This window comes from Candoia aspera, chromosome 4 (genome assembly GCF_035149785.1).
Source record: "Candoia aspera isolate rCanAsp1 chromosome 4, rCanAsp1.hap2, whole genome shotgun sequence".
In the NCBI taxonomy this organism is placed as follows: Eukaryota; Metazoa; Chordata; class Lepidosauria; order Squamata; family Boidae; genus Candoia; species Candoia aspera.
The window spans coordinates 51,602,662-51,629,752 of NC_086156.1; the positions used below are offsets into that span (position 1 = coordinate 51,602,662).

At 40.0% G+C, this 27,091-nt stretch overlaps 2 protein-coding genes across 2 annotated transcripts; both read right to left on the reverse strand.

Moving 5' to 3' along the window:
* Positions 1-2,834: 2,834 nt before the first annotated feature.
* Positions 2,835-9,521, reverse strand: LOC134496216 (CX3C chemokine receptor 1-like). Its single transcript, XM_063301953.1, has 2 exons — positions 9,379-9,521; positions 2,835-4,204 (listed from the first exon to the last, which is right to left on the reverse strand). Exon 2 carries the CDS (start codon positions 4,190-4,192, stop codon positions 3,128-3,130), a length of 1,065 nt encoding a protein of 354 aa, XP_063158023.1. The 5' UTR covers positions 4,193-4,204; positions 9,379-9,521; the 3' UTR covers positions 2,835-3,127.
* A 4,111-nt stretch (positions 9,522-13,632) lies between these two features.
* Positions 13,633-26,932, reverse strand: LOC134498020 (caspase-14-like). The gene is made up of 7 exons (XM_063304131.1): positions 26,633-26,932; positions 25,894-25,970; positions 23,938-24,093; positions 22,332-22,548; positions 20,244-20,345; positions 15,807-15,916; positions 13,633-15,155 (listed from the first exon to the last, which is right to left on the reverse strand). Exons 1-7 carry the CDS (start codon positions 26,913-26,915, stop codon positions 15,027-15,029), a joined length of 1,074 nt encoding a protein of 357 aa, XP_063160201.1. The 5' UTR covers positions 26,916-26,932; the 3' UTR covers positions 13,633-15,026.
* Positions 26,933-27,091: the final 159 nt, after the last annotated feature.

The window sequence follows — 27,091 nt, forward strand, 5'->3', positions numbered from 1 at the left end:
ATGGGCAGAATTGCCTGAAATGCCAGCTTCCAAGGTAGTCAAGCCAATCCTATTCTTCCATTATGATTGTTTAGAGCAGTGTTTCTCAAACTAGGGAGAGTGAAAAGTAGAATTTTTGAAAAAATAGAATTAAAAAATAATAATAAATAACTAAAAAGATTAAATACTAATAAAAATTTAAAAATTAATAGAATGAGCCAGTGTGTGTGTGTGTGTGTTTATTATTCAAATTTAATTACTGCCCATCTCCCCCAAAAGAGGGACTCTGGGCAGTTTACAATAAAATCAAACTACAGCCATAAACGTTAAAATCTCATAAAAATCAAACACATTACAATTATAAAATGCAATAAATAAATATAAAATCCAAGAGGCTATAAAATTCCAAGCTGGTGGGTGGGACTCTAGGGTGTGAGCCACCCCCAAAAACGTGTGTGTATGTGTGTCTATCTCAAAGTAGAATTTTTGGAAAAACAGAATAACATGAGCCTGCCTGGGTAACAATTTCCATGATTCCAATTTGCATCTTTTGTAAATCTTAGTAGCCTCGGGCACTTTAAGGCCAACGCTACCTTAAAAATTGCTGCTCCGTAAATAGAATCCTGAAGCGGATTAAGGACTGGGAAGATGCGTCTCTTCATATTTCCTATCTCTATGTTGGTGCTACTTTCTTGCTCCACCTCTAATCATCTGGATTAAAAAAAAAAAGATTGAAGGAGGAAGACCTGTTTGAGAACTGTGTCAAGTGATCGGATTTTATTAATGAGAAGGCCCCTTCGTAGCTTTTAAATGATACAAAAATGGACTCCTGCTCTGCTCCAAACGCGGAACAAAGTGGAATTCATAGCGGTAAGAATCAGAAGCGGTTCAACTCGTGGCTGCAAGACGATTCAGTTTCGGGGTTCGGCGCCAAACGTTTTAGAAAACATGGATGGAGTCACATGATCTGAGAAATCTAAAGTACACAGATTCGGTTCAGACAACTCATAAGCCCAAAGTGGCTTAGAGTGTTGTGATTAGTAAACACTGGTTAATGGGGTGGCATGTGGAACAGGACCGCTGGTGCAAGTCCTAACATGGATGGTGCCAGTGAGATAAATCGTTGGGTCTTCCTTTGCGGAATGGATTGAGAAAGACCCCCCCGAAGAGTAAGCGCAATGCTGGGTTTCAAGTGAGGGAAGCGGGGATGGCTCCCCTTCTCTCAAAGGGGAGGCTGGACGGCTAGCTGGGATGTTTTAAATTGGACTTTTGCAAATTCAGGAGGTTAGATTCCTTAGCAACAAGGAGCGGAAAGATTGTTGCTTTGTAAAATAATCAGTCATCTGCAATAGGGAAGGATTAGAAATCGGAAATTACTTGTTCCGGAGTAAGAACGAGGTTCTTTTCTTGGAATGGGATTTAATTGTAGATGATTTCTAAAAGCTCATGACTGTGCTTTCTTATCGGTCTCCACTGTCTGTATCCATCCTGGCTTGTGACGCCGCTAAGGCCTTAAAGTAAACCCAGCGCAAGGCTCCTACAGCGGAGACAGAATTAAGAATGACTTCTTCGTCTCTGCTCTATTGTTTCTTTCTGATTGGCCGGGTGGCGGAGGCGAGCCGCTGACGTCATGCTCCGTGTGCCCGGATAGAAGCTGCGTGGAATGTCTGCACCGGCAAAATCCGAATCCGAGCTGAGAAGTTGGTTCGGCGCCGGAGCAGAAAAGGGCCGCGGTTCCTCTGGAAGGACGGAGGAGGCTGTGTTGGTCTAAAGCACCCAATTTATTTATTTATTTTTTCAAGTACTTATACCTTAAGAGAGTCTTTCTACATTAAGGAGAAATGATCTCTCTTGGTGCTTATTGTTATTTCTGTGATTAATTAAAAAAAAAAAAGCTTTGGATTTTGCTTTCTATCCAATACTAAGGAGGGTTGAGAGTATGTTATCATCTCCCTGTTATTATTTTTGTGCTGATTTTGAAGTTTTTAACTTTTTTTCTTACACGTTGAATCTGCCGTTCTGAATTTTTATTTTCCTGCCACTACTTGCTCTGGGAACTGTTATCTTAATTCACTTCGGAAATTTTCCATTACCTTTCACTAATCTGTTTTAGTAAGTGTATTTACAGTGAAGCCTAGTTTAGTATACTTAAGTTGAGTCAGTGTAACATAACTACTTTATTCATGGAAGTCATGAGGGTCAAGGCTATTAGTCTTGATGGCAGTGCCATTGCCTCTGAAGGCCACCTGCTGGAAGACTAGTGGGCTTCCTTTGCAGTTGGCTGACCATTATGAGGACAAACTGATGTACTAGATGTGCCAGGGGTCTGATCCAACAGGGCACTGCTTATATTCTTTGCTAGAAATATTTAAACAGAGGCTGGATGGCCATTTGTTGGAGATGCTCTAGTGTTGGATTCTTGAATTTGGTAGGGATTTGGATTTAATAATTGCTAAGGTCTTTTCCAACCCTAACTTTCTATGAGTCTGTGAAACATCTACCGGATTATGTGTATGTATGATCCAAATACAGCCTGTCCTTTCCTTTGCAATGGTTAAACTCTTGTTCTTAGAAGAGGACACAAATGAGTGGGAAAAGAGGGTAGTGGAAACAGGGTACGGTACCAAATTCTTCAGTTGTTTACAATAGTACCAAGAACTGCTGAATAGCAAGCCATTATAGCTCTGTTGTGTAGTAATTCTTCACATCCCTCTACTTATGTGAAGTGCTCTAAGCAGCCAGAGGTTCCAATATAAAATTTTCTCCCTCGGAATATGTTAACAAAAGAAATAGTGGAAAACAAGGATGCTTAAACAATTTTCGGGAGAGATGGGTGGTGATAGAAATTTGAAAAATAAATAAACAAACAATATAGAATTTATTGGTTATTAATTTGAGCTGTTTGCATTCATCATAAAAGTGGGGCCCCAAACTGATACCTAAAGCAGGAATGTAGAACAATATTATTTCATATGTTTATATTTCTGGCTTTAAATATAATACTTGAAATATAGTCCCATAACTATGGTACATAAAAGCTGTTGTTGTGCTAAGAATATTGAGAAAATTAAAGCCTATGTTTATAGTTTGGATAAAATAGCCCAGCATTCAGTATGCCCAATATTTAGTCCTATGTAACTGTTAACAGTCAAAGAAGGAAAGACGCATCTTGGTCACTGGTGTTCTGGGTCTGATTGCTGGTCACAGCAAACTCTGAAATAGGAGTGGACACTCCACTGCGATACTGGCTACAAGGCCCACAGGCACATGTGAATGAAATGCATCTGAGAGCCAAGTGGGAAAGCTGCTTTCTGAATTTTTCACCAGCAAAAACATAGATGATTGGATTAAGACAGCAGTGGCTGAAAGCTAGTGGCTCAGTCACTTGTATGGCATAATCCAGAAGCCTTAAGGAACTGCAATCTTTGAAGAAGTCAAAGTACTGTAACATCTGCAGAAAAAGTGAAATGTGGTATGGAGTCCAGAAGAGAAAAAATACAATTACCACAAGTAAAATCACTTTCATAGCTTTTTTTTTGTGGTGATTTTTGCAGGACAGCAGTGTTCTGATGATCTGCAGATAGCAGAAGCTTATGATGCACAGTGGGAGAAGAAGTCCAATGATATTTATTTCAATATACTTGAAAACAAGCCAGATTTTTTTAAGGTGTTCTGGATACAATGAAGTACAATTGCTCTCAGACTTTTGGATGAATACAAAGTGGGGGCTTGCAAAGAAAACTGCCAGGGTCCATATTGAAACACTAGTAAGATATCCATAGGTAACTGTCCTGGCTTTTATAATGCGTGTTGCCCAGACAATAGCCAGGTATCTGTCAATGCTTATGATGGTGATGAAAAATATGCCAGCAAATAAGCCCACAGAATAGAAAGAGGAAACTATCTGGCATGCAATGTTCCCAAGTGTCCAACCATGTATAATATAAGAAGCCCAAAAAGGAAGAGAAATCACAAAGAGAAGATCAGAGATGGCCAAATTCAGGAAAAAAATATCAGTGATGCTCTTCTGGTACCTGGCTTTCAGAATGGTAAGAAGCACCAGGAAATTTCCTACCAGCCCAATGCTGAACACCAGGGCGTACAATATAGGCAGAAAGACTTGTCCATATATCTGGATGTCCGTTTTATCACATGGAACGGCAATTTCCTCATAGACAAATGCAGAGGTTACTTCAATATCTTCTTCAGTCATGGTGAATATATGCTTGAAATAAAAATATAAATGAGAAACAAAGTTAGGCATAGAGACATACACAGAACTAGTAGGAATCCTACGTTACAGAGCTCTTCAGAAACATTAGCGAGCCATTTTTAACCTTTCTTTCATGGACATACATGCAAGGAAACAAAAGTTACTGAATCAAACTTAATTTCACAAGTTAAATGCTCAGGTACTTGTTCTGGAATAAATTGCACTGCACTTGATGGGACTTATTTTTGAGGAAAATATAAAGGAAAATGCCATAAATCAGACAGATTTATGGATCTAGTTACACTTACATGTTGGATTTAGTTACACTTACATTTAGTTACTTAGTTATTTAGTAAGGATTTAGTTACACTTACATTTTGCAGGGCTGTGTTTCATGTTTTAGGCTGGACAATGTTTGGGTGGCCAAGGGTTGTATTTAACTTGTTAGTGTGTGCAAGGATTGTAGTGAGCAGAGTCATGACATGAAATAGGAAAGGACATGTCACATATATGGACATGGCTAGGACTTTGTGTTTCTTTCTTTCTTTTCATTGGTGGGAAGAATTGATAAAAAACAACAATATTTAGATCATGGCAGGGTGAGTTATATTACAGTATGTCCTGTCCTCAAAGTCATGGCAAACTGCTAATGATTTGGGGCCATTGTGGTTGAAGACTGGGGCATAAAAAGAGCTGGGGACCACAAATGGCCAGAGGGCCTCAGGCGGATGACTTCTCTTTTAGCTCCTTCCACTAGATTATATTGTGACTGCTGTTTTTGTAGCTTCACCAATGTTCATTTCTTATGTTATGAAAATAATAGGTAATATAATATTCCAGCAGGTAGCATGTCTAGTCAACCTTGGCTAATCTTGAACAATGCAGCAGCGTTGGGCTTGGTTAATACTGGATGGGAGACACTCAGGGAATCCCAAGGCCATAGTGTGGACTGGGAAGGCAAAAACAACATCCCAGAAGAAGGCAGTGGCAATTGACTTTTATATTGCTGCCAACAAAATAAAAAAAATGACATGGATACACTGTACGTATGTATGTGTATTTTATATTTATATATATTTTATATTTTATATATATAAAAACACTGGTGAAAATGCAAAGTTTAGACACACACATTTAAGTAAGGATCAAAAGGATATCTGTATTGTGCAGTAAGTGCCATAAATACACTTTTTTTCTTTGCATCCTCTAAAGTGGGATGGGTAACATATGGCCCTTTGGAAATTGTTACATTTCTTAAGTCTTAGCCAACTGGGTCAGCGGATGGGGATGATGGGAGGTGCAGCACACTGGCCTTACAGTTTTGTGTCATTTCTCTGTTCCTGGCCTGTCCCAAAGTCTCCTGCTTCTTGAGATGAAGCAGCAGGAAACCCCTAGTCAAGATGCATAAGACCTAAGGTGAGTCAAGCTATTTGTGCTTAAAGCAGAAGATTTCACAAATGTCACTCCTCCCCCCAAGCAATAGAAATACAATACTCATAAATTTTAGAAGGTAAATATGCAGTGTCAAACTCAACTTCTATTAGTTTCACAGGCTTATCCATGCAGTTTTCTTGGCTACGCTATGGATCTGATTAGCCACTGATTTCTCCCAAGATGTTTTTCAACTTCCCAATTTAGCCTACAGCCCTGGAATACTCTGGTGCTTTCCCATCCAAGTACACACCAGGTTCAACTCTGCTTAGCTTCTGAGGCCAGATATGGTCAGCGAGACACTGCTACTTAATGCGTTAAATGCTATTTGCTGCTTTTTATTGATACCACAAATCACCCCCTGATCATAGTTGGGAACCTTGGAGTTTGCCACTAGTTGTGTTAAGTTGGTTGTGTTACAGTTGGTTGCATTACAGTTGTGTTACAGTTGGTCTTGTTTTCCCACTAATTGCATTACAATTGCCTTGTTTTCTTTGTGGAGGAAATTTATGAAACAACATGGAAATAGAAAATCCCCATGCTCTAAAGTAGTACAGCCTAGCTATAGATATACTCTCTGAATAGGGTGATCATCACTAAAAAAGAAGATAAAAAGGGATGTAGATTTGTATCTAATTTGACTATGCTAATTGGTTATCCATGTGCTTCTCAGCCCCTCATTTCCTAGACCTTGCTGTTTTTTGCTAGCAAGAGTAAGTGTCAGGGCCAGCCTCGTTCCGAATAAGACACGGACTCACTTAATAGGGATTAAGGATTTCCGGTTTATTGAAATGGTACTGACAGAGAGAAAAACGGGAATGGGGGTGCGGTGGTGAGGTGCCCTGTTTATACCCTCTTGCGGGGTCCCGTGCTCCTCCACCCTTCATTGTCCCCAATCCCCCTTGATGGGTTTCTTGATGGCTGTGTGGGCGTTTTCCCGGTGGCTGTCCTTGTCCTCTTGGTTCAGGTGTGTCCTCCAGGGCACCAGGTGCGGCTTATCGCTGCTTATCTGAAGTCCTTCTATTCAGCTGCATATGATTCCATGGGTGTGGGTGCTTTGGGTGCTTGGTTTAAGCGCTGATTTAATTATCTCCTTCCTCTCTTTCTTAATGATCATGATCCACATCGTGAGGCTCTTTGTGCCTTGTAACGGGGTCATGACAGTAAGCATCCTGAGTGTTTGTATGGCCTTTTTGTTTTCTCTGGTGGTTCTTTTTCCCGCTTGTCCTGTTGGCTTCTACTAGGTGGCAGGTGCTGGAACTGAATTCATGAATTCTTCAAAAGAAGGAAGGGCCTTGAATCCAGTGTTCTGGTATCTAGTTCCAGTAGAAACACTGTGAGGGGTAAAAGGGTGGTTTGTGGTATCTATTCTTTTCCTGTTTTTGCCACTGGTAAACAGACTTCTCTGTTATTTCAAAATACAAAATAACAGAAGTGTCTTCTCTGCTGGCCAGGGGTCATGGCAACTGAAGTCAGTGGTAAGCTGTCAGTCTGTTAATAAAGGGACTATCCACAGTGCAGCAAAATAAAAGTTGGTGAGAAAAGTCTTTACTCGGGGTCTTGAAAAATGAGACATTCTGTTTCTTTTGCTGCTCTTCATCTGGAATCAAGATAGTCAGAGGGGCAGGAGAGATTAATGCCACCTCAACTTCTTCTTCAAGTGCTCCTTACTGGCATCTCTTATGCAGGACTAACCTGTATCCCTTGTGGCACCTGCCTTAGTTTCTTCACCCCTGTGGATGCAACCAGGCTGTTGTAAACAGATCCTTCCACAGAATTTCTCTCCACATTATCTCCATGGTTGCAATGTGATATGTTATCAAAAAAATATTTTAAACCAGGGATTTGCTATTCTCCCAAAATTTAACAAGAAGTTCCCTTAAGCCTTCTCTGGTATTAAAGCCCAACTCTTTTGGACAGCAACAGTACAGGGAAGGCCTGTGTTCACTGCTGATGAAAGCTCTCAAATGCCCTTCAGCTTGCTCCTTTAAAGTTGTCTGTCCTATAGAGGCTTTAGGCTACAACAGGTTCCCATGTTCCTTTGTTTAATGGTTTTACTTTGCCTAACGAGTCAAACACATAAGACATAAGACATCTAATAAAGAGCTTGCAGCAGAAGGCAAATGTCAAGGAAAAGAATGACTAACAGAAGAAGCTTGGATAGGATGGGCTTGTCCCTGCACTGATGGAGAGGAATTCCACAGCAGAGGCGTTTCCATCCTCAACGCCCCCACTATGTCCCTGGAAAGATCCACATATGATCCTTTGTGTCTTTGAAAGAGCCTTCAGCATACACTGAAAGCTGTCTCCAGGCTTTAAGGGGCTGTTATTAAATTATTAGTAAGATAATGGTGAAATACTACATTTCCATTACAGCTCAATAGATAGAGAGTGCTGTCATAAATAAGATGCAATGGAAAGGTAATGTTCCATCATTCATTTTGTAAGGCTTTTATTTTTCATAAAATAAAAACTACATATATTTAAGCTGATGAAGCTTAATATGTATGACATACTGTGCCACTTCCCTAAATACACCAATTCTGAATCAGATTTGATCAAATCATGACACTTCCAAAACAGGAAGCTGAGATTGGGTTTATACAGGCAACTGTGTTTTCTTCAAGGAAATATAACTTTACATTCACTTTTGAATGTGAATGTACACTTTTGAATGTAAATATTTGAATGTATAAATTCTAAACAACTCCCAGCCAGCTGTATAAAAATCAGATGCATCAATAGTTTGATGGAGATTAGATGGGGATGGATGGGTGGGAAACAATTACAGTGTAATGATAGAGAACTCTAAGAAGAAGTCCACATTTTCACACAGATGCAGAGAAGTGCAGAAAAGACAGTGATTCCAGTCTCAAGTTTAAACATCCAAGCAATGTTTCGTATCATGTTTCACTATAACCCACAGAAGAAGAAGCAGACAAAGGCACAGCTACGAAGAAAAGGTGAAGGGAAAGTTCTCTACTTGCTTCCTCCAGATTCTTCATAGATGTGCACAGAGCACACACAGGCATAAATAAATAGAATAGTTATATTTTACTTTTATTTTGTAAAACTAGCAAACTGCAGAAAAAGAAACATAAGTCATATTAGATATAGTTCGGAAACAGTTATACATCAATGAAGTAGTATAATTTATTTTCTGCCCATGGATTGTAACACCAGAAAAGATCAGCTTCAGTCAAAACATCTAAATCGGCTTTCAATTTCAAATGATAAACATTTCATTATATAACATATAGGAATTAGCAGTATATAGACACTGTGGGTTGCACATTATACTTCAGTGATATCTTTGACAAATACTTTAACTTATTGCGCATGCAATCCAATATGAATCCATACTCCAAAATGTTATATAATTCCACTATTACATAATTCCACTATTAAAAACTTTAACAAGTATTTTGAAAAGCTGAAGACTGTAAGACTATTTTAAAACAGACATTTCCTTCAGCTTCTCTGAAGAAGAATATATCGCTATTAAGGCTCTTGTACTGTATGCAAGCAATGTATGTTCCTTGCTTCAGTACCCCTTGCTCCACTTGTATTCAATTTATAATCAATTAACTGTATGCAAGCTTATAGACAATTAATCAATTAAAGTATGATTAATCTGCTGAGTAGGATCAAGATTATGGGAGGTAGGTACTTTGGAGGTAGCCTCAGGGGGAAAAAATGGGTGGAAAACCCCTAGTTTTCTTTTTTGAGATATTGTACAGAGCTTCCAATCTTACCTTAAGCAGTTTTGTCTTGCTGTGAAAAAATATAGCTTTCAAATCTGGTTTGGATGAGCCTTTCACTTGCTTTAGCTTACAGCCAGCATTTATAGAAATGCTCTATTTCTCCATTGCAAAATCAGCATCGGAAACAAATTGCTTCCTCAAAAATCTTGCAATCACAAGCGTGGAGATGTTGGGTGCTGCATGCTTTTGTTGAGGTCTGGTATTTCCTGAAGTCTCATGAAAGCCTGTGTTTGGCTTTTTTTCTTTTTCTTTTTTGGAATCCTTGGATTTTCTCCGAAAAGAATGAGAAATTTTCAATTTAAAGATGAAAAGTTCTAAGAAATGTTTCTAATGTTTGCTAATGTTTAAAAACATATATATGCATCCTCAAAAAATTGTTTCTCCAAATTCATCTCAGGTTTTACTTTATGTGCTTTGACAGCCCAACATCCTAGTTTATACCCGGAGTGGATTAGCAACCTCAGCTGCAGTTGTGGACAGCAGCCTGGTATTTTAGCAAATATAGAACAGGCAGTGATAGAGCTGGTCCTGAATCAGAGCTACAACATTAATCCAAGAGAGTAGTCTGAACAGGTAGGTAGCTCTGTGTATGATCAAGGACTGAAACTCTCCCATTTGACTGAACAATACACTCAGCCACCTAAATCATGCCTTTTTGCTCTGTTTATAGATCAAAAAAAGGCCTTTGACTGCATCTTTATAGCAACTGTTTGGAACAAATTCAGTTGACAGATACATACAGTATTACAGGCACTCCACAAGAACACCAGTTTGATGGTGAGATGCACTATAGTTGGGCACCTCTCAAACATGATGTCATGCGCTGCCTGCCTCTGAATAATACTCAGACACTGGTTCGTGGATCAGGCTCTGATTTATTCACAGCGCAGTTACAGCGTCGGAAGAAAAAAGCTGAGAGTGACAGGAGCGCGCCGGTGCGGGGTTTAAATACCCCGCGCCGGTCAGCGCCCCCTCACTCGCGGTCACGTCACCCCCCTTTGTCCAATACGTTGCCCTGCCGGTGGGTGAGGGGTTGTGAGGCCCCGCTGGCGTTCCGGGATCGCCCATCATCAGGTTTTCTATTCCTCTGGTGATTGCTGTCAGCTGGGCGATCTCCGATGTATTGGTGCTGATGGCTTGGGTGTGCTCCGTGATCCGTTTAGTTATTGTTTGTTGGCCGTTAGTCGTTGTGGGTTGATGGCTACTTATCTTGAGCCCCTTCACCTATTTCCTTGCTATTGTCATGTGTGCCATTGCGCTGATGACTTCAGCTCAACGGCACTCATGACACATGAGCCCAACCAGCAAGGGGATTAAACAAGGATATATTCTGGCTCCTGAGCATGGAAGAGTTTCTTCCCCTAAAACTGACTAATAGATCTGTATCTGTACTGCTTTATGCAGATGATGCTGTTATACTATTGCAGACACCAGTAGGTCTTAGAAGAGCCATGGGACCACTGGTCCATTTCTGTAGGGAACACTATTTACATACTAAGTATGAGAAAACAAAAGGCATGCATTTGCAAGGGGCTTCAAAAAACTATGTTGGATCCTTGAAGGACCCAAGTGGGAGGATTCTTTGTTTTAAGTACTTGGGTTTCATGCTACATTATTCAGGGCAGCAATACACTCACATCTCCCAGATTTCTGTGAAAGCTCAAAGAAATTCAGCAGCAATCCTTTCTTTTTCTCTGGAGGCTCACTCTGTATGTCCTAGTATGTACTGGTTAACTTGAAATTCATTGAAGCCAAGATGCTGGCACAGCAAAGTAAACTAAGCATAATTAGAGGCCTTTTTACTATACATAGTACGTTGAATTATATACTGTGTTTCCTTTTATGCAGTCTGGATTTATGAACCATAATAACGTTTGTTTGTTTGGTTGGTTGGTTGAATTGTTCCTCTACAGTGTTTCAGTTGTCTTGAAAACTGTAAAAGATGAACTCTAGCGCTAGGCTTTAGAAATTTAATAATTCTAGGAGCAGATCTCCATGAAAGATTGCCTTTGGCTGTAAGCATCCATTATCCCAAGTTTAAAGTCAAGCAGTGAGACTTCCATGTAGTTTAACACGGGCTTCTGTCGCTCAACATTCAAACGTAGGTTAATTATTTTTAAGTTATTGCTGATAAGTTGCCCTGTACTTTAAGAAATTTGGATGGTAAATTTTTAATGAGTTTATCTTGAGATTGATCATTTCCTTCTAAAGCCTTAATTCTGGTTTCATAGGAAATAAAAATGATTATTTCCAATGCTTCCAAGCCTTTGTCAAATTTGAGACTGAGCTTTCATGAATTTCATATCCCCCTTAGATCTCAGATATGCCACTTCCAAACCTGTAAGATTTTGCTTAAATTGTACTTGGAAACCAATCAGCAGCTGGTGCAAGGCCTGCATTATTGATGTTGTGTGCTCCCAATGCTGGGAGCTGCAAGATCTTTGTCCTAACAGATTATAGGAATAAGAAATGCCAAATCAGGGGACTGGAGGGACTTGGTCATGCATGGATATACCATGTGGCCCTTACTACCAGTAGCTGTTACAATCTGCAATCCTCCACATTCTTCACGTTCTTCTCCTTCTTCTGTGGCTTAAATTACTTAAGAGATAAGAAATAAACTGCAGTATTTTGTTTTATATCCAGCTAGGCCACTGATTTCAGATGATATGACAGGCAGCATTTACTTTTGTTGCTCTGCTCGTCAGGTCAGGTTGTTACTGTTAATTGTCTCATGAGAATTCAATTTTTCTTTCTGTCCTCCTTTCTTTCTTTCTTTTTGCAGAATACAGCTTCTGTTCTTAATGCAGTAATTATAGTGTTGTTTTACTGTGTTATTATACATCTGTATAATAAGGAGTGATAATTTTACTAGCAATCATAGTTGGGAATGATGGGAAGAAAAGTGAAAAACAAAGGTGGCTGCCCATCTTGGGCTAACATCACTCCTTAAGCATCTTAGTTACCATTATTGCCAATCAAAAGAACAGTAGTGTACTCCTCAAAGTAGGTAGAGACAATCAAGCTGCTTCCAACTTCTGAGGCCTTGAGGCCTAATAAAAATAACAAAACAAGAATGCATACACTATAATGTAGGATTTAAATATTTTAAGTTAATGGGGATGTTCAAGTATCAGTCAAAATTCAGGCCAAATGTCCTTTTTAGTTTTACCTTGGTTTAGATTCTCTTTTCTTTACACATGAATGTGGCTATTTTTATGTTTAAAGATATGCACAAATGGGCCTCAAGCACATGGCTGTAACTGCACAACAGCAAGTGGCTCTGTAGTTCAACCAAACGTGAATTAAGTGCAAGAAATGATAAATGCATTTCTATAATTTTACTTAAAGAAGGTAAAGTCTCTGTTGAGTCAAACTCAATTCCTGGGGACCTCATCAACCTGTCCATGGAGTTTTCTCGGACACAAATTAGAATTAGGAGGCAAATTTACCTTTGCCTCCTTCTAGACATCCAGAGTCTACCTTGACTGTTCATTGGAAGGACAGATACTGAAGCTGAAGTTCAAATACTTTGGCTACCTAATGCAAAGAGGGGACTCACTGGAAAAGACCCTGATGCTGGGAAAGACTGAAGGCAAAAGAAGGGGACAGCAGACGATGAGATGGTTAGATAGCATCACTGATGCAATGAACATTAATCTGAGTAAACTCCGGGAGACAGTGGACAGGAAGGCCTGGCGTGCTATGGTCCATGGGGTCACAAAAAGTTGGACATGGCTTAACGACTGAACAACAACAAAAGACATCCAGAGAGGGCAAATGAGGAAATGTACAAACTGTGTTCCTTTTATAAAGGTGTCACAATGTCTCATGAACAAACATCAGGAGTAGAGCTTGCATCATGATGGCATGATGATCTTACATCATTCTGATGAATTTTCTAGATTCTGCAGATGTTGATTCCCCCAACCTTTCCCCAACTCATTTTGACGGGAGGCTTGGTATGTACCACTGGTCTCCTCTCCATATAGTAGAAACTATAGTAGAAACTGACATGTTGTCTGACAGAAGAGGAAGCTCCCATTATTTGACAAACTAAGATCACATATAGAAAAACCTAGGTCTCTCATCATAATTGCTCTATATGTTAATGAGGAGATATTTTCTTTGGCAGATCAAACTATAATATAAAAAGAATGAAACTCGTATTTCATTTATTTATTTATTATTCAAATTTAGCCACCGCCCATCTCCCCCCAAAGAGGGAGGTTGTTGTCCATTTGCATATGGACAACATAATAAACAATAATTTTAAACTTCACCCCTGAAAACATTCAACATAATTCTAAGTATTGAACAATATATGTGTTTCAAAGTACAACCCCACTTATCAATTATTTTATTATATTCTGTAGAGAAAAAAAATAAACAGAAAACACTGCAAAAGGATGATGTTTTATAAACAAAAGACATTGCAAAATAGTTTCTTGGCAGTAGTAGTTCTTACATTCTTCCAAGGTTCTACTCTAGAAACTGATTTAAGAAAGTAAAAGACCAGGCCTGATCCATTTTTTCCTTTATTTAATATATGAGTACGAATATCAGAAGAAAATCAGCTGTAAACCAGGCATCTACAGTAGATTAAAGAACATTTTAAAAAATGGTTACAATACTGTAAGAACAATATGGCAGCTATTGCTCTTGTGAATGAAAAACTTAAACAGATCAGGAAAGAGAATTAAATGAGTGAGTATAATGTTAGAACTGAAACAAACAAAAGCATCATAAAGATTAGTAAAGGTAAAGGTTTCCCTTGACGTAAAGTCCAGTCGTGTCCAACTCTAGGGGGCGGTGCTCATCTCTAAGCCTTGGAGCCGGCGTTGTCATAGACACTTACGGGTTATGTGGCCAGCATGACGACTCGGAACGCCGTTACCTTCCCGCCGAAGCGGTACCTATTGATCTACTCACATTGGCATGTTTTCGGACTGCTAGGTGAGCAGGAGCTGGGACTAGCCACGGGAGCTCACCCCGCCGTGCGGGGTGTAATCATAAAGATTACACCAGCAGTAAATATGCTCTCATTTGTTTCAGTTGTATCATCATACTCTAGTGACTAAAGTTTAGTCTTAGTGGCTAAATCTAAGAAAGGTCCAGCCTACTTTGTCTACTGCAGATCGTATAAAATCTTTTCCACAAAAAGTGCTGATTTTTAGTTCAGCCACAGAAGTTAATTAAGAAGAGAGAGATGGCCACACTTCCCATGGAATAAAATGCCAGCCTTTTATGACAAAACTACAATACCTGCCAAAATTAAACCCAAATTGCCTAAACTTTGGATAATCCGGGGTTTGTATCAAAGCCCACTTTGTCATTTACAACAGTCAGGTTCTTGTGATTTACCTACAAATCCATAATATTTGGTCCCTCAGTCCCATTTTAGGAGGATTATAGCTTAGTCATGTTTGGATCACCAACCTTGAACCCTTCTAGCTTTATGTAATATGAGGTTGAGTTGAATAAGAAAACTTCCTTCTCAACATCTTCTCTGATCTCCATTTTGTGGAAAGCTAGAAATATAAATGAGTACCTATTCTAATGTAGCTACTAAATTTAAAACCTACTTTAAAAGACTAAATGGATGTTCTTGTCCAGCCACATTAACTTACATAAGAAATTTATTTTAAAAATAAAGCTTTGGTAAGAGTGGATTCTATTACTGAACAGACTTTCACTGTATTCTCTGTATCTGTATTCACTGTATCATCTGAAAGCCAAAAGTCTTGTTTCACCATCTTGCTGTTAACCTGAAAAAAAATCAGAAAGGCAAAAATATCACCAAAAGCCAACTGAAAGAGTATACTCTGAGGTATTTTCTTCTACTTTTGTTTCTTCTGCCCCCCCCTTTTCTTATGGACTTTGTAGTTATATATCTTACTAGAATTAATAAATCCTAAAGAAAGAAAATAAATAGGTTAAATAAGGATCTATTAAGCCAGGCTAATCAGAGCTGTATGCAATTGTTCAGAATCTGATTACTGATCATGAGATAGCAAATATTGTTATCTATTTTTAACTTTGGGGACAGAACAATGGAGCCATTTATTCAGGACCAGGAGATGGCTATCACTCAGTAGAATGACCGTAAAAGTTCTCAAACAGAGCAGGCCTGGTTTACCACATTTTGGAGCAAGCGAATCTGGCCACAGATTCAGGAACGGAATATCGAAACGGTCAAACCGATTGGGATTCAGGGAGCTTGCTTGTATGTACAGGGTTTGCTTTTACTCAGCTAGCTTTTATCTACCAGATTTCTCCCCACTGATTTCTTAGATATGATGGAATCCTCCTGGGCTATAAAGAGGCCGAGGAATTCAGTATCACCTTTATCTGCGTATAAATGAGAAGTAAAGAACAGATTTCCATAATTTGTGGACAGCCAATTAATGTAAGTTTACCTCTGTGAAAAGATCCCAAATATGCCAGTTCTGCCAGTGAGCTGAAAAGACCTCATCCATAGCAGTAATCATTACTGAGCCTTTTTCAGGATGACGTAAAGACACGAGTCCTTGAAATAAGAAAAGCAGAGTGGCTTGTTAGGCTTTTTAAATCCATTTATAGACATTCCAATAATATTAATGGAACTGAAGTGAATCAAAATTGTGTCTCTACTTTTTGGGTACATTATGGAATGATGTTTTCAAATATAGCCTTTTCTTTCCAGTACATGGAACTACAAATCAGATTTGATGTGTGAGGAAATTTTGCTGTGTAAATCAGCCGGCTGGGATATCAGCCCAATTCGAGGGGAATATGAACGAAAGACCATTTTGCCTTAGAGCAGGGCTACAGGATCAAGATGCTGTAAAGCTAGAGGACTTCTGGTGGGGACGTGGTGGTCTGAACAGTTGTGCCCGCGGACTCCGCGGGCAGTACTGACGATGCGGCAATTTTTTCGGGCTCAGGCAGGTTTTTCCTGAAGCCCAGGAGCGTTTTTCCAGAGAAAGGAAAACACTCAGAATCACCCCATTTGTCCTTCGGACGGCTGCTTGCAGCCAGAAGAGCGCAAACTGAGTTCACGTTTGACTGGTAAGAGCAACCGGGAGGCTGGGGCATCACCATTTCCAAGCCTTAAAGGGACATTAAGACCGGCCACCCCATTTCTAAATCACCCAATTTATTTATTTTTTAAAGTATGCACACCCTAAGAGAGGCTTCTACAGCAAGGAGAAACTGGTTCTTTTGGTGCTTATCATTATTCTTGTGATTAATTTTTTTTTTTTTTTAAGTTTTGGACTTTGCTTTCCATCCAAATACTAAGGAGGGTTGAGAGTATGTAATCGTCTCCCCGTTATTATTTCTGTACTAAATTTAAAGATATTAGCGGTTCCCTACACATTAAATCTGCTGCTTTGAACTTTCAGCTTTCTGCTGCGACTTTCCCTGGGGAACTGTCTGTTATCTTACTCTCAGTTGTGTAAACACATTCCAGAATTTTTCTATTATCTCCCACTTTCGCTGGTTAAGTACCTAGGGGGTACTGTAATCTCCTGCATGAGACATGGAGGATTTCAACATGGAGGAGGACTTTTTCTGACTTCCACTGAAATGTTAAACAGATGCTTTCTGATTCCTGCCAAGCTCTTATGCAAGGCATTCAGGATATTGTGGAAAACATGAGGTTTAAAATGTGTCATCTGGTTGGCGATGTCATGGATGAAATTGAAGAATTTAACAGCAATAGAAATGTTTCTTCTAACAGTGAGATTGGGGCTTCTGTTGAAATGATGGATGAAGCTTGGACAGTTGAGTTGAAGAAATCTAAGGGAGAAATCGAGCTGCAAGCCACAAGTGAAACTGACTTTCTGATGGAACGCTATGGAAAAGAAGGGGTTATTATGTATGGGAAGTTTTCTGAAGAGAAGTCAGACCTTTTGAGGGGGGCAATTGGGTTGTTCGATTTCTTTTTGAAAAAAGCTGTGTGTGTATTTTGAAGAAATGTAAGCGCTCTGGTTTATTTTGAAGTGGGGAAAGGGTTTAAGAATATTTATCTGGACTACTTTTACGGTCTGGTTGACTTCATTCGTTTTTAATGATTTGGATTAAGATTAAGGTATAAAAAATAAATAATAAATGTTTGGGTTTGGGTTTAATATGATTAAGATTATGATAATGGTTGTATTATTAACTACAATGGCAGACAATTCATGTGTTTTTTTAGTTTCATCTTTATTATAGTAGACAGGAAAGTATAGATTACTAGTAGGAAGGAAATAATTAAATAAATGTTATCCTTGGGTGGGGGAGTTGATTAGGAGGTGTGTGAGGTGTGTGTATGTATGTGTATATAATATATATTCTTCTTTTAACATAAGGGGAGGGAGCAATTGTATTTACTGATTTTTATATTGTGCCAATGGAATGATTTATAGAAATAATGTGAGTTTGGCTTAATATAGAGTAAGGGATTGATTGTGGAAGACTGTCGTATATCCTTGCTGTTAAAACTTGGAAGTCAACTCTTATTGTAACTTTTAAAAAGAATTATCTCTTGTGTTTCCTCATTTTTTAAGTTTTTTTCTCTTTGTAGCTTTTTGTTTTTCTGTAGTTTTTATCTTTGTCTGAAATCTAATAAAATTCTTCTTAAAAAAAAGATATAATTGTAAAGCTACATGGTTTGCAGTGTTCTGCTAAACTGCACTCCACAACCGTCTGCTTTAGCAGTAAAGATGGGAGTGTTTTCCGGAAGGGCACAGGAGTTGGCATACAGACATCTCTGTCCTAGACTATACTGGACCTCGTTGTTCTAAACACAAGGCATCTTTTGGGACTTGTGTGTTACAAGATAAGTGAAGTATTATGACACAGTATCATGTTAGGACCCACAAGAGAGGAAATGCGAGGCCCCACATTCTGGGCCATGAGGAGTTTGAAAACCTCTTGTCGAGATGGTAGAAGAGTCCCAAGTACACAGCAACTGATATCCTTGCATTACAGGAATAGTTCATTATGAGTTCTATTTTTTTTAAATTTAAATACTTTAAATACTCACATACTCATAGGCCAATACTGTACATTACAGCAGACTGAAACAGCTTGATAGCTACATTTACTCTCTAACATGTGGACAAGCATATTATTTCTAATAACGATAGCAGAGAGATACTGAAACATGGAGATTGGGGAAATGATAATTTTGATTATGAATCTAAAATGCATAAAAAGCCTCAAGCTGGTCAAAAACCTAAGAACACTTGTATAAAATCGCTACTGGATGTTATAGCCAAAGAGGTTCTAGCACAGCAGGTTCTCCCAGCAGAAATTAAATTCAGGGTCAATCATTATTATTAAATTACTGCAGAACCACCTGCAATTCAGTGGGTAAAAAGTCTCTAAATGGTAATAAAACCATCAGAGCCACTGGTCACAAACCCCAGCTTGGTAGGCATCATCTTTAGGATTAAATTTTGCGTGAAACACCAAAAGTGGGAGAAAGAAGCTTACCTCGTACCATGTATAGGACCAGGATTTTTATTCAACAAGCACTTTTCAAGGTGTTAACCCTTCGTTTTGAATGAACAAGATAAATGGATCGTTTTACTCATGAGGCAAGAAGATAATTTAAGAAAAGGAAATGGGTAACTTTAGTCCTGGGAAAAGCTTCAAATTACACTGAAGATCCAGACCTAATGCTAGATCAGGATGTATGACCTTGGAGGCTAAGGGATTCCTGAATTAGTCTTTCATCTGTACTAAAAGACAAAAATGACTGAGGCCCCAAACTAAAACAGAGACAGCTGATACCAATCAAAGAGATAACTGATGCCTGTGCCTAAAAGCAGTTATAGAAGTCAGAACAAAGTGTAAATGCAATTTTAGAAGAAGAATTAATGGCCTTCAGGATGGCTCAAAATGGATAATAACGAAAGAATCAGTAGTATATTCGGGAAGCAAGAAGGGAAAATTCATTCTTTTAAACCTTGAACGAAGATATCAGGGTAATCTCAGCAGAAAAATACAAGGCATAACTAGGCTTCCGGTTTGAGCTCTCAGGTAACACTGCTCCCAGCCTTCTGGTTTATCATCCAAATACCCTTATTCTCCTCTTTCATCCATTATTACTGAATAAAGAGACTTGGCTGGTTCTCCTCTAACAAAGTTAGTGATTATTGCTGGTTGCTGAGATGTGCGTTTAGCACAAATGGAGCAAAGGTCATCCACCACTGTTGCAATGTGGCAAGAAGGTAAAAACAACCATGTTTTCTGGAAGAAAAACTATGTCGTAGCTGGAGATATATGCCAGAAATGATGGATCTCTATTTCTGGATTTCTACCCTGCAATGCTCCAGGAAATGAAGGACAGTAATATTAGTCGAACATCATTCAGTTTGAGCAGGCAAAAGTGTTGCTGCTGACACTTCCTAGGATACACGGGGGTGGTATATCCAGTTGGTCCTGCAGCTGCCAAATGTAATTGCTAAGCTACATAAGTTGCCAGTTAGGTGCCAGAAGAAAAAGTGGTCTTTCTGGGAATATTGCCCATTTTTTTCTCAAACAATAGGGCTTCAAAAAGTTTAGCAATGCCTTCTGAAATCTCCCAAGGGAATGATACCTCAAGAAGGTTTAGCATATATGAGGAGAAGCTTTCTAACTCTTCCCAGCTTTGGCTGCTTCATAATTACTCTTTAGAAATTCACCCTAATCTTACCAACATTAACTGTGCGAACCCTATCCATGTTAACTCAGGAGTCCATTCGATTAAGAACAGTGGGGCTTAATCATGATTTGGAAAACAGTTGCAGTCTAAGTACTCTGGAACTTGAAGCTCTTTGTCAATGGGGTTGGGGTACATATGCAATATGCTCATTGATGGCAGTCCTTTGAGTTACTCTTACCTTTTTGACTCGAATATACAATAAAATAATCACTGGCTGTAGGCAGTTTCCGCTTTGCCTCAGTCTGAGTATCTGCTTCTACTGCTCCAGTGTCTTTGTCAGCTGTGTTATGAGATGGCAATACTTGTAATTAAAACCATACAGTTGCTGTCACTGAATTTGTATGAATACTAACATCATGGTAATCAAGTCCTTCAGTATACCTTGAATAGAATACTTCACTGAACAAGGTCAACAATTAAACTGACTAGAGAAGCTGATGTGATATTATAGAATATCCATGAATATTCCAACCAATCATGGAACAATGCTGTCAGCGACACATTGTAATGGGCTGTGAGAATAACCTGAGGAGCAGCAGGAAGAACGGCAGCCAAGGCAATGGTCAGATAAGAAAAAGCAGGAATGTAACTTGAGAAAATGTCTCAGACTTGACCCTCCCGAGTTCTCTTTAGGATAAAGGCAAGGAGGGGGGAGGCACATTCAGAGTTGAGAGATTCTGTTACTGTAACCCTATATTAAAAGTAGTTTTATTATCCGTAACTTTGGTGCCCAAGTCTGGTCTACCTCAAAGGGCTGACACAAATGTTCACAGCTTCTTCCAGGTAAACTTCTTCTTTAGCTTGAATTAAAGCTAGAAATAAGCTGGGGAGGGGAATTCTCACTCAGTGCCAAAGGCAGGATAGTAGAATAAACCTGAGAAACTTTTCTGGTGATTATGGATTAAGGAAAAGGGGGCTCAAGTTTGCCAAGGCTCAAACTTGAGGGAGCCTGTGTATTAAAGGCTGTAATTCTATACACACTAAATCCTAGTAAGCAAGTTTTTTTGACCTCAGTAGACTCTGTTGGAAAGCAAACATGGCTACAAGAAAGCATGAAGAGTAGAAAACAATTGACTGTGGCTTCTAGCACAACTGCAGCATTGCAGCGAGTAGCCAATTTCCTCTACTTGCTAAGCCAATCAGTACAGTGAAAAATGTGACTGAGACAATGAGTGTTTGGTCATCATATGAGCGATGCCTTGGGATTATTAACTATTTCCCTCACTTCGTTTAAAGAATGAACTCACCTCAGACCATAGAGGCCTCTGGGGAATGTGTGTTCAATGGAATTGATTAAAAACTACCGTCAGAAAAAAGGGTTATAGCCTAAAGAGCCTTGAGCTGGCAGACTCAGAATGCAGTTGAATAGCATATTGCCTACTCAGCATACCCACAAGTTAGTTGTGCTGAGGAAGGTCGTAAGAACCAAGCGCCAGGTCAAGCCACCACTGTAGGAGAAACCCAGTAGCAAAAGCTTCCTCATTCATTTACTTTAGACAGGTTTATATCAGCTTGTAACAAGAGATTTTCAGGCTCTTTTCATCATTCCCCACCTTTTTATAAGGCTGATGTCAGCCCTCCCAGGTAAACTGGACAGGAAATATGACGAGATGAGCTAATTCTACTCTAGTGTAAGGCTACATTAACAAAGTCTTGCAAGTCTGAAAGTACAAATCTCCCACCTCCCTGTTTACCACTTGAATAGTCAGGGGGTGTCCTTCCTAAGTTTCTTTCTTTGGCTGTTACTCTGTTGCAGGCTCCTTCCTCTTTTATCTGATTGTTCCCTAGGTGGCATCTCTTCCCCTGTCTTCCAAGGCCACCCTCACATTCCATCACATCTGGCTCTTATGAGGTTATGAGGAAGCTTTCTCACACATCAATTTCTTTCCCTGACTTGCAGCACAAAAGCCTTTCCTCACTATTTGTGAACTCTGGTTGTGTTCACAACTGGTAAACTCTACGACGTTTAACCACAATCAACTGAAGGTGACAATTGGATGGGTTGACACAACATGCTAAGCAAAAAGCAAGTGAGCCACATTTTCCCTTAATAGATAATACTTTTTTGCACATATGTACCAGCAGTCTTCCATGCCCAGAGATTAATTTTCTGATCTATTCTTTTGAAATTCATGTGTGGACCTCAAATTTCTGTATAATGCACCAAAAGTACAAAATGAACCATCAGTTGGCAAAAACAGAATTGTCTTAATTATATTAATAATAATATTTTTGAATGCATGCAACAGTTCCGAGGTATACTCACTTCCTCGGCAGGCCTGAATTATGAATATTTTAGGCTTTCGTTGGAGCTCAGGACATCCTATATTGTTGAAAAGTGAAAATATTTCATCCAGATTGATTTCTTTCCTATTCAAGTCACAAATATGATCTCGTGTTCCATGGCTCATAAGGATAACAAGGCAGCAGCTGGTTGAGGTGTCAATATGCTTCCGGAACTTTTTTAGATCGTCCATTAAATCCTGTTAAAGTGACCAACAGTATTACTAATCACAGATATAACATGTAACTTTTGTCATTCCTACACAGAGATTAAAAGATAAAACAGTTGCTTTGCCAGGGTGATAAACAGACAAGAAACAAAAGCAATCAGGAATCGTGAATGAAAAGGAAAACAAGCAAATTCAGGTTCCACTGCCAGTCTGTTAACATTTATACCCCAAAGAGTATGATATGATCTTGAACTGCAGAACACTCTGCTTTGTTTTGAACAAACTTCCATGGCTGCTGTTCTGGATATCGCAGTGTTCTTCCACACACAGTACATACATGCAGTACACTGTCCAGGTCCCCTAGATGAAGTTTCCTTCAAGTCGAACCTGACTTGTGTTGGCTTGATGGTCACACCCATGCAGTTCTCTTGGCAGCAGTGTACACATGCTCTGTGATTGCCTCATTTCAGGATGTCCTTTGATTTCCACATAGCATAGCATAGCAAGTCCTAACCAGGCCTGATCTGACTTATGTTCCAAGTCCATACAAGTCAAACAGGTATGAGTCTTGTTGAGTCTGAGTCTCCTGAGCAGTGCTAAAGGCCAGAATGTGCTTTCTAGAAGCTCTCCAATTCTAGGACAGCGGACAGTTGAGAACGATGTACGTCCTGACAGGGAGGAGAGAGCAACTCCTTCTCTGGGCAATGGAAGCACCAAGTTGCTCTCTCCCTGCACTGTTTGTCCTGGGACAAAATGGTGCAATTTCTCAAATGCCCTTGGCTGCCTTGTCTATGGGAAAGGACACACTTTTCCTTCAGTTCTGTAATCCAAAACCACTATTCTATCTACATTAATGCAGGCTTCTTTAAGCTAGCTTGGTATTGAAACTGACAAGATTTCTAGCTTGCTAAGAAGCTAGCAGCCAAATGGACAAGGAAATTTTCCCTTCCCATAGAAACCCAGGTGGCTAGAATTCTAGGAGGCTGGGTTCTTTTTTGAGAGGGTTGATGGAAGAAGACAGAGTTCATTTCCACAGTAGCCAGGAAAGAAAAGAAGCCTTTTTCCTTCATGAGAAGCGCAGAAATGGCCAAGGATGGATGGAATCTTCCACCCATTCACCTTTATTGCCCCTTTGGGGAAGTGGCCAATCCTGGGCCATATTAGAGTTTTTGATTTTCACAGATGGAAAGAAGTTGCTTATTTCTTATTAGTACAATTATAGCACTGCATAGGAATCATTTTAATTTTCAATGGTTTGAAATTCTGAAATCCACTATCAGTATTACTGTGAATACCAATGTTTACTGAATTAATTCTTTGGTATTTAATGCATTCCTGGCCTTAATACTGTGACAACATTTGGCAGTTCACTGTAAACGTCTGAAGATCTCTTCTTAAAGTACAATTTTAAGAACATACCTTTTTGGAAGGATCTTTGCAGCATGGTAAAGGAGTTTTAAACCTGCATGTCTCAAACAGTTTTTCCATTTTTTTAATATCCTGTTCGAAGCCATCTCTGTTTTTCGTTACACACATCATGAAAGCAACGCGCTGATTGCCCATTTCATAGCGTTCCTGAAAAGTATTGTTGAATATTTGTTGAAAGTCAGTTGAAGACTTTCAAAATAGCAGTCAAGCTGTTAAATTCTCAAGAACATCATAAAAGACAGGATTTCTTTTCCCCCAAAAGAGGAGGTGGGAGTTTTTTGTAGCCCCTCTATTTAGTGTTAACAAGCTTCCAATAACAACAGTTTGATCACAACCATCAGTTGATTCAGTCAGCAGCAAGAACTGACCTGCCCATTCACAGAATAGCCACGGACAGTCAGAAAACCTGTTTTCTAAGAGTTAAACTGATGAGGTAAAAAAGAGTGAGATTTCCAAGTGTTTATGCCATAAATCTGACCAAAAATAATTCTTCATAATTGCACATTCTTAGATGGCAAAGCAACGAAGTTCAGACTTGAGTAACTTGTCTATGAAACTGAGCGTTAAGCAGAAACAAATGAATGAAAACATTACGCACTATTTTTTCAGGGATCAGAAGCCAAAACTGGTATGGTGTGGAAGAGCCATATTAAAATAAAATATACAAATTCTTGTGAGATTTTAGTAATCTAGCCCCAAGGTATCTTACGAAAATTTGGCATTTCATTTACTACCTAGGAGTAGCAGAGACGTCATGATGCTAGTGGGTATCATGGAGCCTGGGGAGGGGACACTGCGTTGGCTACCCACAGGGGAAAAAGAGAAAGCATTTCTTTATCACTGAATGAATTTTAGGCATCTTAAGCACCGCAAGTAACACTTACTGAGAACCACTAAAATGGTGAACATTTCCTACAGAAGCAAGTCATCTGCTATGAGAAAATCATTTGTCTGGCAGTATTAAAGTTTGGCATTATGAAAGAATTACTTTCTGCACCCTTGTTCATGATGGCAGATGGATTATGTTCTGACATGTCTCTCCACTTCTCAGGAAGTTGTACCTACTTTGAAAATGTTGTTGCAGCAGCTGCCCGTCTTTATCTAAGAAAGGCCTAAGCCCTTTCCGGCATGTTTCTAAATCAAAATGGCCCCAGAGCCAATAAAGAGAATGGCTGAGACTGGCCCTGTGCATCCAGGTCTCACAGTTTTTCTTCAATTAAAATCTAAAATGAATGCAGAAAACTAGTAAAGCAGGGCAGCTGGGCTGGCACCAAAGAAAGGATCTCCAGCTCCTCAAACACAGGGAAGATGCTTTTGGAGACAATGTCCAAAGAAGGACACGTGCTGAGATGTTGGTGGTCAAGTGGGTTCTTGAAGCATATCACTGAAGTGCCAGGAAAATTGGTGTCCCCCATTCCTTCCTCTAGTCAGGGCCGCAACTGGGGGGGCAACCGGGGTATATGCCCCGGGCTCCATGCTGGGGGGGGGGTGCCATAATGAGCGCTGGGGTGTGTGTGGAATCCATGTTTGCCCGGGGTGACACAGACCCTAGTTGCGGCCCTGCCTCTAGTGCCATTCAATCTCACAACACCACAAGTGGAAGGGTCCACAAGTCTTGCTAATTGTGAATTCTTTGACTTTTGGACTCTGAACTTGAGTAATATGCCAAGTTTTTTTTAATGATTGTAATTCAAAAAACAAAAACTTGTTACCAGTTTTTACTTTTAAAAGAAGCTTACAAAGTGAAAAGTGTAGTTAGTGCAACATGTTACAGGGACTTCCCATCCTAAACAATGATGATGGCTGGAAATACCACAGACAGAACACCTGTTTCTAAACCAAGAAACAGGCAGTGCTTGATAAGTATATGAAGAATCCCCACGAAACAGCAAAGAACCATTAATTTAAATGCCCCAACTCTTCTGAAAAAGGAATAGCCCAACTCACCAGGTGTGATTCACCTTCAGCAGCATACTCAAGTTTCCTTTCATGCCTTGGGTTTGGTTGCCTGGGTACAGGTGGCTCTTGCCCACCAGAGAGAGACAGAGACAGTTCAGATGCTATGATGTTATTTTGATACCCGAGTTAGTGATGCCTGTATAGCGTTTTCATAGTTACTCTCTAAAGACCCTGTACTGCTTTACACCCATACAGTTGTTAGAACGAGGCCATAAAAATACTCCGGATCAGTCGAAAGCCCATTGGGTTATGACGAACTCAAGAAAAAAAACAAAAACTAGTCCCACCCCTACGGCATCGTTGCCCTCCCCGACAACTTCCCCTCAAATCTAAGACTCTACAGTACGGTAGTCATTTCTCTACAATGTCACCAAAAGGTGTCTCGGTTTTAATTTTATTTTAAAGGGGACGGCCGTTTATTGGAGCGCCACTAGATGGCGCTACGGCACCGAAAGTCAGCGCGGAAGAGGCTGGAAAAGCAAGCGGGTGCGCGGCGTTCAAAGGGAAGAGAAAGGGCGGAGCGCGGAGACAACGTCTGGGGCCTCCTGAGCGGAAAAGGAGCAGAGGACGGGGACCGGAGCCAGGGAGGGAAGGAGGGGGAAGGGCACCGTGGAAAGGCAGGAGGACGGGTGCGGTCTGCACCGCTGCAAGGCCCAGGTAGCGGGAGGTCGCTGGAATCCCTGAGGCGGTCTTGGTCCTTCACGCGTCCTCCTTCCTTGGTACTTACCCCGAGACTTTACATACTTCCCCACTTTACCGAGCAGATCCCGGCGGGGCAGGCGGTCTAGCGCCTCCTCGAGCACCTCCACGGCCTGCTCTGGATAATGCTGCACAAGGAGATCCGCAAGCTCGTAGCTGCTATTTTTTTCCTTCAGCGAATTTCTACTAATTTTGGGGATGCCTGTAGCACTCTCTTTCTCCGTAGAAACACTTTCTAAGAGAAACTTCAGTCGCTCGAATTCTTTCTTGTCCAACTCAACTAAGACACGTTCGATTCCGTCTTTCTCCATTTTTTAAGTTCTGTAGCTTGACGCTCGGTTTTACTTTCGCAGGAAGTTCGTGGCCAGTGCGTCACGGGGGAGGGGGAACCCTTCCCTCCCTTCCCGACCCTCCTCTCCCCCTTGTACCCAGTGTAGTGCATAACAGTCTGTTCTATAGAACAGCCCTTCAACAGAGAGCCGTCTGG

What these genes read in the sequence shown, in the direction of transcription:
- LOC134496216 (XM_063301953.1), bottom strand. Translation starts at nt 4,192, where the DNA reads ATGACTGAAGAAGATATTGAAGTAACCTCTGCATTTGTCTATGAGGAA.
- LOC134498020 (XM_063304131.1), bottom strand. Translation starts at nt 26,915, where the DNA reads ATGGAGAAAGACGGAATCGAACGTGTCTTAGTTGAGTTGGACAAGAAA. An exon ending in GAAGTATGTAAAGTCTCGGG is followed by an intron (nt 25,971 to 26,632) that starts GTAAGTACCAAG and finishes CTGGTGGGCAAG; the next exon opens with AGCCACCTGTACCCAGGCAA. An exon ending in GCAAAGATCCTTCCAAAAAG is followed by an intron (nt 22,549 to 23,937) that starts GTATGTTCTTAA and finishes TCACTTTAACAG; the next exon opens with GATTTAATGGACGATCTAAA.